The sequence below is a fragment of the Aythya ferina genome (assembly GCF_964211825.1).
Source record: "Aythya ferina genome assembly, chromosome: 6".
Taxonomy (NCBI): Eukaryota; Metazoa; Chordata; class Aves; order Anseriformes; family Anatidae; genus Aythya; species Aythya ferina.
This window is the reverse complement of record NC_140303.1, coordinates 11,824,155-11,834,942: the sequence shown is the minus strand read 5'-3', so window position 1 is coordinate 11,834,942 and position 10,788 is coordinate 11,824,155. Positions and strand designations below refer to the sequence as shown.

The window sequence follows — 10,788 nt, the reverse complement described above, 5'->3', positions numbered from 1 at the left end:
CCTGCTCCAAGCTCAGCACTGCACCAGGCCATGGGGGCTACATTTAAAGTACTTGAAAACTTGCAGGGCAAGGATGTGCCAAGACTCAATGGTCCCCAGGAGAGCGAAGTCACACTTTGCTCCCTCATCCTCAGTTTTTCCTCCCCATTGTCAGGAGCCTGGGTGTTTTAGAGGGGGGTCCCGCTTGGTGTGGTTGAAGCAGAAAGACAAGGAGCGAGCATGAACACTTTAAAAAGTCATGTCATATGTAGCTCTCCCGGGTTCGGAGGAAGCAATTAAGCCAATTAATTTATTGGTAAATTATCTTATGATGAAGTACAAAATAACTGCAATGAAACGCTGACATTCACATTAATACCAAATTAGTTACTGTATTATGACTGTTCTTACAATGAATGCCCAGTAATTTAATAGTAATGGGACATTTAAATAATTTAGCTGATAATTCTCTAGATCACTTACATATATAAATGAGCGTGACAGCTTCTTTTCTCAACTTTGCTGGTGCTGCTGGATTGCCTCCCACTGCCACGCCAGGAGGCAAAGCAGCCTGGTGCCCTCTGCCACAGCCACTTGCTGAAGACCAAGGAGAGGACAGGGGTAATAATGGGGATTTTTCTCCCTTATCCCATTTTGGGATCGTTGTGCCAGGAGGCTGCAGCTGGCAAGCATTAGTTGCCCTGCAGCTAGGCTCAGCATAGCCATAGTCCTTTTTATCTGCAGCAGCCCGAGCCCGGTGCAGCACCTCTGGCAGCACGACGTGTGAGAGCACTATTAGCCTCACAGCGGGATGGGCGTCGGAGATCCAGCCAGGGCCACTTAATTGAATAGTTCAGCCATTGACACTGAAATTACTGCCTGTTGGCTCTGCTTGATGCAACAGCTTCATTTTCAAGGAGCTGCACTTTCTGTAATAATAATTATAAATAGCATTAAAATTGCTCCTCACCCCCCCCCAAGAGGACAAAAGGAGAGCTTGAGCTTGACTAAAGGCAGTTCCACGAAGCAGAATTTGCCTGCTCTCTGCTGGTTTTGCCCTGGGAGTTAGACTGGTGAGGGTTTATCCCCTCTTCATTGTACCCCTCACCCACAGAGCTGTCTGTAGATACACCAGCTGTGGTTTCCAGACACTCCTGGAAAAAACAGAAATTCAGCTTTGCACTTTATGCCACCAGCAGCCACCGTTGCAAGCTATACTTGGAAGATAAATTGTTCCAGGGCTTTTTTTCCCCCCCTTAAACTGAATACTGGGGGAAAACTGCAGGCTTCTGCCCTGCCAAGCCCACCTGAGGAGGTGAGATGTTCACACGTCCTTCCTGCATGGGCTCAGAGTCGTGCCCCCAGAGATGGATGTTGCCCGTCAGCGTATTACTTCACTCTCGAGGCTGCACTGAACATGCTGAAATATTATTTAATGGTCTTGCTTACATCCAACCTAAATGCAGTCTTTTCATCACATCACGTTCTGCTGTCAAACCTGTTGTGGAGAGGAGTATTCCACTGTCTGCAAGATTGAGGACAGAATTATCCAAATCAGTTTGCCTGTAGAGGAGAGCAGCGAAGAGGCTTTTAGCGCAAACCCTGCCACTTCTCTTGAACGTCTGGCTCTTCTCACCGAGGACGAAGTTGCAGAGACCCTTTTTTAATTTGGACCTGCTGCCAAATTTGTTAAACCAGCCTGCTGCAACCAAGCGAGCGTCTGCAAAGAAAGAATAAGGAGAGGAAAGCCAAAATGCTGTAGCTGCTCTGCTGCAAGTGATTAAATCCAGGGCCTGGCAGCTCCTACTCGCTGGGTCCCTGGTGTCAGGGTTACTGCTGGGGTGGCTGGAGGCTGGTGGTGAGGACTCACACGCAAGGAGCAGTCCCGAGGTTTGCACAGCACGCCTTTCCTCTCCTGGGATTTGTATCCTCTGGGGCAGCTCTGGGGACACAGGCTCAAGGTGGGATGGCTGAAACCCAGGGGAACCCCACGCCAGGCATCCAGGAGGAACCAGACAAAAAGGACCACGGGAAGCCCGAGTCAGGGCAGCTCTAGCCCATGTGTTGTGTGAGCACGACAGCCTGTTCTTCCCTTCCCTCAGGGAGAAAATTCACTTTATTAACCAGAGCCATCCAGTTCCCTCCGCTGTGCTCAATGATATGATTACTTGAATTGTTTTCTCTACAGTTAGTTGCCTATAGGAATCTTTACGGGCTTTTGTTCTGACTTCACCTTCTCCAGGAGCATCTTTTTTCCAGCTGATTTCTCATTACGAGCAGGAAGGGCTCAATTCCACCCCCGTCACAGCATGCTGTGTTACAGCAGCTTCTCAAGCAGTTTTCTGGGTGGGTGTTCGCTTTTCTGCAGAATTTCTGTCCTAAAACATCTTATGTACGAAGCACCTGGGTCAGAGCATATTTTCTACAAGACCCTGGCCAGTGTATTTTTGATGAAAAGACTCTGTTCCAGCAGGGAAGCGGGGCAGCAAGGGGTTGGGAGGTACACTACAAAGATACAGAAAGGATTAAAATGTGATCATTCCCTTTTACCCAGAAGACACATTAAGGAGATGTTAACACACAGTGAGCAGTTGTTGTGACCCAGAATTGCGCCCAAAGTGAACTGTAACTGCAGGGCGTGCATGGTGCATCTGTTTACAAATACCTGTCCAAATACTACCACGGACTACTTGGTGCTCTGTGTTTCTGAGCAGGCTTAGCTCCCTGAACTTGCTCCTTGTGATAGCTGGACTTTAGGCCTAACCCACTCTAATGAGTAGGAAACGCTACGTCAAAGCACAGGACCAGGGAATCTGCCCCTCCAAGTGGCTCAGGTCCTTCTGTGAAGACAGCATTCGAGTCACAGTGCTCCATGTGCCCAGTAACACAGAAACATCTGCTGTGATCCCACAGGAGTCTGAAAGTATTGAGGTAGACTCTCACCAGTGGGTTCCTTGCACACACAGAGCTTGCAGGACTGGATTTAGAAGAAAAGGCTAAAGCAGTCTGGGCTGGATTGGGTTTAACACAGCAGGAAACAACCTTTTAGAAAGCTGAGGCTCTGTGACCATATTCCCCAATGCCATAACCACTGCTGTTCTGTTGCATATAATCTATTTATTTATTTATTTATTTATTTATTTATTTATTTTGAGCAACAGATACATTGCAGTTTGGGCAAACAAGATAATTGGAGAGGGTTTTGTACTACAAAACTGTACTCAGGACATCCACTAAACCTAACCTCACCGTTTGCTTTTGCTCTTGTTCTGCTTTTTAATGTTGCTTTCTGTGATGCATCAAAAGGTGAAAAAGTGCTGGTCCTCATGTGGCTATGTAAATATTCAGCTTCTGGTAGATTGCATTAAGTGTCTTATAATCCATCCCAATTAAAAAGCAGTCTTTATAGCCGTAATAGTTTTATTGAGAACTGTAACACATTAGACTTACAGATATATAAAGCAGTTAGTTTTATAAAGCATATAGGATATTAAAGTAATGAAAGACATTAATGTGACATCAATTTTTAAGGAGAGTTACTTGCTGAAATAAATGAGGATAGCCTAAAAGTTGATGGCATGTTTCAGTCCTGAGTAATGAACCCCTCTGCCCCCTAAAACCTCTTAGAATAAATAATGCTTGAACAAGTCAGTGGCCATTAACTCTTTATCCTCTGAGAGCTACATGTCACATTGATGTCTCATCCTATTTTGTAACTTTTAAAAATACATTCAGAAATGACTTCTGTTTCCTGGGGTAGCTGTAACTTGCGATGCATTATTCTGAAGTGTCTGCTTTCCTATTGTCTCCTTGCTTTTCGGTGAAGTAGAGCTGTGACTGGTGTGCAAAAGTCTTGAGGAAGCTAGTTTTTCTCTTTTCCTTCATTTTCTTATTTTGTTTTTCCCTTTCCTGCTTTCTCACTCTTTGCCAGCGCTCTGCTTCGTGCTCTACCCAGAGGTGTCTTGGCATACCAAGCCTGGAGAATCAGAAACCATGAGTATGTTTTAATAATACTAAAAAAAAAAAAAAAATAATGAAAGAACGTCTAAGAGACTTTTTACTAGTAAAATGGGACATTCCTTACAAAAATCTTAAAATCCTGGCTGGTTTGTGGAGAAGCAGAAATGAAATCCTTAGATCTCTTGAGAACATTGTTATAACAAGAAGTATAGCAATTGCTCGCTTGAAGTGTGTCTCATTAACAGGAATACTTAGCCGGGCCATTTGTGTTGCTATAGTTATGGAAATGTTAGAAGTTCTATGATCAACCCTATTTCCGAGGTATATAGCTCTTGTCAAAACCCCCTCTGGTCTGGAACTTGGCAGTAGACAAAGCATATGCTTCTCATGGTTCTGCAAATCAATCCAGACAGTTTTTATTTCAATGAGAGAGCTTAAGAAACAAAACAAACCCCAAACATTAAAAACCTGTTTATTGCTTTCAGATGCCTGTTCACAGTCCTGTGACTTGTAAATGATTTTGGTACAGTTGCTCTGCAAACTTGCCAAGCTCCTGGGCTGTAATGTCAACAAGGCAGTTCTCGGCCATGTTAAAACCATGTAAAATGAAGGAGAGGGTAGTGCTTTAAAATTAGTAATGTGCAGGGACTCGTCATTCCCCACATGTACATACAGGAACCTTTATCAACAACGTTCTGCCTACGCCGGAGACTGAAATGCCAGTAGGTGCTGACACGATTGATAAAATGCATTCCCTCTTGGCCGTACTCATCCATACGTTGCCCCAGGAATGAATGTCTTTCCTCTGACCACAGACTACTATTCAATGCCGCCACTGCGTCTCCTCTGCCCTTTGTTTGGGCTGCTGTCTCTGCCAACCCTCCCACCCTATAACATCCCATCTAGTCTGTCCTTTCCATATGATCCATCCACAATGCTGCCTCCAGCTTGAACCTGATAAGGCTCCCCGTAGGAATTCGCCTTGTCCAGTTTCCTGCTCTGTGTTTATGTGATATAGACGGACAGCAGCGAGAGAGAAGTTTTGGGGAGAAGAGGTTTTGGAAGCACAGAGGGAAGATGAGCCCTTGTTCCTCTCCCAGTCCTGGATGGTCCCCGTGGGTGTCCAAGGGTTCCCTGAGTCCCAGAAAGGGGCTGATGACAGTCACCCTATTGGTGCCTCTTGTGCTGTGGATTAAATACTGTCAGCAGGTAAATGAAGCCTGACAGCTGTCAAACGTTCAGCTGTAGTGCTGATCTCTGCTCTAATTGCCTGAATCCGCTGAGCATTCCCCCTCCAAGAGCCCTGACTCCACAGATTAAAGCATCACACAACCTCTCACACACCCACGTCTTGGTGGTGTGACAGGAGGTGTCTGGGAGGAAACCCTGCACTCCCAGCATGGTGGTCAGATGGATTTCACTGTCCTAAACACAGCCAACCCATTCCTCCATCAGAAGAGACGCAGATGGGATGGAATAGGGCAGGGAGAAGCCTGGAGATGGCTATTTCTGATCCTTCATGCATGAGTGGGATACGAAAGGCAAGTTGTGCTCTCAGGTTTTGACCACCGTGGCCTTGGCTGAGGACCTCAGTGCAGCATGAGGAGAGGAGCCCTGCCTGTGAGCAGAGTTAAAAATCCTCGCTGCTTGGAGGGATGACATCCACAGCTCTTCAGTATGGGCTTTCCTATGTCTCACATGGATTTTGTACCTGTCGCTGCCAGGCAGAGCTGGCTGGGCCACCCTTTGCTCCCGTAGGGCCACTGCTCTGTCTGTAAAAGGATTTCTATCAATCACCCTGGCGCAATAACTTACAATTTCACAACCGCAGATATATAATTGGGGCAGAAATTCAAGTAAATTGGATGAAGAAATCACATTATCACAAATTTTTGCATTATTTATATTCATTTTGGAACACTGGCAGAATATAAATGTCAAACAGGGAGATTCATGTTTCCAGTGAATAGAAATCAAAGATTCATCACAGCGCTAATCTTCACTTTGAATGCCGCTTTAAGTTTTAGCCACCCCACTTCAAAAGGGACAAAGCAAAGCAACAGAAGAGGTCCAGCAATGGCAATGATTAGAGGCTCGGGAAGAGGGGCTTCTGTGCAAGACGAGATGAAGATCCTGGAGTTAATTAATGCGCAGGCCATTTTGACAATCCTCTTCCCCTGTGCCACATTACAGGTGCTGAGGCTGGGTTCCATGACATTTAAGGGAAACAAATTTAAAACAGATAAAAGGAAATACTTTCTTAAGGGCTCTAATTAATGCAAGGAAATGATTGCCATGGGATACTGAGAACAGCATCATTTTACCAGTGTTCAAATGAAGTGCTGTCTGCATACCCGTGCTGTACAAAACAGGCACATTTGTAGTAAGGGGAATAGTATTTGCGAGTTAAACTTGCTTTAAGTACCAGCTCTCATGTTTCAGGCTACAAATGGATTACTACTTGGAGCTGGGAACGATATGAGCTTTTTCTTCGCTGTAACACTGAACCATTAGCCTTTCCCCGAGGAAAGATATTGGTTTAGATAGGAAGCATGAGGAAAAAAGAGTAATTTGCCAAATATCACAAATGCTGCCTATGCTGAGCGAGCCAAATGGCTCAAAATGGAAATTGGAAAGCGTTCAACAGGGCTGGGAGAAATATGCACTATCATTAGGTTAGCCGTGGAAGAAGACTTGGACAAAGTTGCATGGAACTACATCCTGTTTATTGTGCAGGGCGCTGTGGGGATTCAAAACCAGAGGGCATTCAACGAGCAGCACGAGAAGAAACCCTTTCAGCCAGGGGAACTCAAGGGTTTGTAAGCACGTCTGTGAAGAAGTTGGCAGGGGTGGAGAGACCAGATATCCTTTGTAGGGTCTCTTGGCTTTAGTACTCAAGTTCTGTCCCGTTTGGGGCCCCTGGTGCGGGCTTGAGCTCTCCTGGGTGCACAGCAGGGCCGTCCTGCTCAGTGGACAAGGGTTTTACTAGCAGCTAGTAGGCTTTTAGAGCCTCAGCCAAGTATCGTGCCATTTTCCTGTGGTGTCAGCACCTCAAGGTCTAGTGCTGTACTCAGCGAGCTAGTTCAAGCCCAGTTCAACTGTCCCTAAGCTACACTGAAGTTACTATGGCAAATAAATTGTAGACCTGTAGTTGAGATTGATAAACTGTTCCCATTATTAGGAAAATCAAATGCAATACAGTGAAAGCAGAATTAAGCACCGCATAAAAATAATCCTAGTCTAGGGAAGAATAATTATTACTGAGCTACATGTGGAAAAGGTATCTCTCTGCAGGATGATCCCTGTATATTTGAGGTGCACGTTGTGCACCAACTTTATGGCCTTGGGGGGTGGAAATTGAGGCAGAAAGTAATTTATTTTTTTTTAATCCCCTACACAAAATCTTGTATGAGAAAATTCTTGTCTGAGAAAATTTTAAAAAACAGGCCCTGCTCCCTGTGTGGAACACCCGGAAGATCCCAGATGCCCAAGATTTCTGCCTTCTCAAGAAAATACAGCCAGGCCTGCCAAAAGGGATGAGTGCACCGTGCCACCAGCACATGCATCGTTTACCCGTGCATGTGAGGGCTGCTCTGCTCGCGACGATCTGGGTGCAGGCAGCAGGTTCAGCAATGCAGCGTGCCGGGCGCGCTGCCTGTGCAGAGCTGCTGCCTGTAATAATCACCACTCGCCTGGCACATCCAGCTGCCCAACAGCCGGGGCTGCCAGACATCCAAAAATGGGGGAGATGGGTGCTCAGCGCCGTCGAGCAATGCATCATCACTCAAACAGCGATGTGCCAACCCATCAGCAGAATTAGCAGGTCCCTGGATCAAATGTGCTGACAAGGACACAACAGGGGACGATGAAAGACAGCCGGTTAACATAGCTCTTAGCGTCACCTTAAACGTTTCCTCCTCCTCTCTGTACACTGGGTCCTGTCTGGCCAGGGGAGTCATGAACTCGGCAGTCCGCAGCGGCTTCCTGGGCATCTGCAGGAGGCGCAGCTCGCTCAGGACAGCTCGCACCACCTGGACGATGTGTCCCTGGGTGAAACCGTCAGACACCTTCGCGAGGCAGCTTATGTTCAGCAAGTTGGTGATCACTCCTCCATTCTGCTGGATGATGTGCTTCCATAACACTGCTCATCGGGACCCGGAAAAGAGAGAATGCCAAAGACAGTCACTAAGGAAAGCATGAGAAATGCTGCTTTTGGGTTTGGAAATTGAACTGGGGAAATAAAGGTATCGGTCAGTGAAGCCAAGATTCAATTTTTTCTCATTTGCTGCTTCTTTCATCCACAGATTTGCAGCATAGAGGCCTTTAGGCACATCTGTTCTTAAACCATTAGTGATCCATTGCTGGCTACCAGTCAGTACTTTCAGAAAGTCATTAAGGGCACATAACGTGAGGTGGATATGTGTGTGAAAATGGAAAGAACTACTTAAATATTCCTGCGTGTATATGGAGGGAGAGCTCGTCCAGAATTTTCCCATTTGTGTGTGCAGAGAGAAGTGCCTTTATTAACAGCCTGCTTTTATTTCTGTGACCCTGATCACAGGTGACTCCTGCTGAACCAAGGGCTGCTATGGGGACTCAATGTCTGGTTTAGAAGCCAAAGGCCTCCAGCTATGCAAGCACATGTTGCAAATGCCAGGTGTAAATTTCTCTGTGATTGGCATTTTGCTTAATTAAATGGTGAACCTGTTTGTATCTTTTAGATGTGAAACACTGAGACACGGAGCTTTTACATGTTTGTGGAGTGCCTCAAATTTTCCTTACCAAAATAAAGTTATAGTTGTAAAAAGTTTTGTGTTGTTGTTTTGCCCTTTGTAAAGTAATGGACTGTCTCAGAGAAGCTTATTAAAACTTTCATACCATCTCACTATACTTTCCTTTAAAGCTTTATATTGAAAGCACTTGGAAGAAACAAGAATCATGCATAAAGGCCTTTAAAAGGTTCTTGAATGATGATGAGCTTGTTTGAGTATCCTTTGTTTCATATGTAGTATGAAAATACTGGGTGGACAGTTAATCTTACTGGCTGCTGGGTCGGTCACGTAATGGAGAAAAGTTGCCTGACTTTTCCTTGGATTGTAGCGTAGATACTTAGGGACTTGTGCCCATAACTATTGACAACTTTGTACTACCTTTTCCTCTTGGGCAAACTGTGATCTTCCACTAGATTTATAACCATGCTCAATAACTATTGGTCGTATCAGTGATTTATAATGGAGGAATTCATGCACACAACAGCGATCACTGCTTCTGCATAGCTGTGTATTTGGTGCTGCAGCTTATCTTGCAGGAAGGGTCATGCATAAATATGAGATAATTACCCACCAGGTGATTAATAGCAGGAAACCAGGAGAGGACCGTGACTCTCCCAGTTTGCTGATTTCCATTGTATGCTTGCAGTTTCCATCATGCACAGATTGGAGTATTCTGGTTTGTAGCAAAACAAAGGGTTGTAGTGAACACATAAAGTTTGTGCACAGTGGCTATGAATGTTTGTTACGCCATGGCTTTTCTGCCCAAATAGGTTTCTTTAGTTCTCAAATTAGGTGTCAGGCACTGGAAATTGTCACAATAGGAAGGTGAGTGCTCCGTACTGTTAGTATCTTATTTCCACTGAACTTCAGGGAAGGTGTAAGCTAAAGAAAAAGCCAGGCACTTAAATGGGACAATGTCAGATAATTAAAACTACAAGTTTAATCTGCTTTAAAATGTCAAGAGTTAACTTTTTGGGGCTTTCTGAAGTTTGCAAGTTGAAATCCCTTTGGCTGGCCCTTTTTGTGACTCCAAATTAGTGGTGAGAATCCCAGAATGTGACAGGTTGAATCCCCAGCAGTGAACTAGCTAAATTCAGATGCTATCACCTCCTTTCTCTAGGTCTTACTCATGTCCCTTATCTGTTAGTAATTTATCAGAGCTGTAACGTAACATGAAACACATGTTAGCTCGCTTAGAGACCATTTCCCATCCACACTATGAAAATTATTGAATGTGGGAGAGATTTACAATGCGCTAGGCAGTCAAAACCTGTCTTAAGCTTGCCCAAACACACATCATCTCTATACCTTGGCTGCCTCCACGAAAGGCACTACAAAAATGGACTTCACAATACAGTTGCATCATTTTGTAATAAGGTGAGTATGTGGAGTAATATTGTCTGGTTTACTCAGAGTGCAGTTGTGTAGTGAGGTCCCTGAACTGAATGTGGTTTCTTTTAATTCTGTATTCTTCTGGGGTGTGATCCATCAGAGATCAGTGGCATGAAAGGAGTGTTTTCCTTGATCTGATGATCAACAGGGATATTCATGCTAGCAGCTGCCGGTAGGAGAAATGCACCACTGAGAGTCCTAACTTAGAAGTGTTTGGTATCATTGTGAATAGTCCTAAATCTTTTTTCCACATCATCTTTAGACTGAACCTGAAAAGCCCTTCTTTTTACAAGTCCCCACATCTAGAATCCATAGTACCCGGAGAAGTGTATTAAATCACATGATGTAACCAGAAAAAAATATATACTTCTGGGAACAAAAGCCCATCTGCCAGCCACTTCTGAAGGATGTGAACGACTACCATTTTTCTTGCAGTAATTGATTCACATTATTAAGTTTAATTTGGAACATTTCATCCTAGTCAATGCTTAGCTATTTCAGACTGCAAGGCAATTCAAACCTGAAGACAAACTTCCATGCTTAAAAGTTTGTCTTTTTTTCTAGCCACGTAAGTTGGTTGAACAAAAGGCACAGTTCTTAGAAGCTTTGACTCGCAGCATTGCTGGTACCCAATGAATTTAACAGACCTTGGGAGGGCCTGTCTACCACTGTAAACATTTGGTAG

The 10,788-nt window shown here is 44.7% G+C and overlaps 1 protein-coding gene and 1 long non-coding RNA gene across 3 annotated transcripts in view; one reads left to right on the top strand and one right to left on the bottom strand.

Moving 5' to 3' along the window:
* The window catches only part of LOC311439285, a 109,868-nt gene that overhangs the window by 4,576 nt on the left and 94,504 nt on the right, over positions 1-10,788 (top strand). The gene's annotated exons all lie outside the window — the stretch shown is intronic.
* DRC11 (dynein regulatory complex subunit 11) overlaps positions 3,433-10,788 on the bottom strand; it is a 103,710-nt gene continuing 96,354 nt past the window's right edge. The window contains exons 18-19 of one of the 2 annotated variants that reach the window (XM_084524772.1): positions 7,842-8,080; positions 3,433-3,955 (exon numbers count right to left, since the gene is read on the bottom strand). In XM_084524772.1, the coding sequence (XP_084380898.1) occupies positions 3,869-3,955; positions 7,842-8,080 (326 nt within the window). In that variant the 3' untranslated portion in view covers positions 3,433-3,868. Of the gene's footprint in view, positions 3,956-5,612; positions 8,081-10,788 lie in introns of those variants that run through there. The other variant, XM_084524771.1, reaches the window with a different exon arrangement.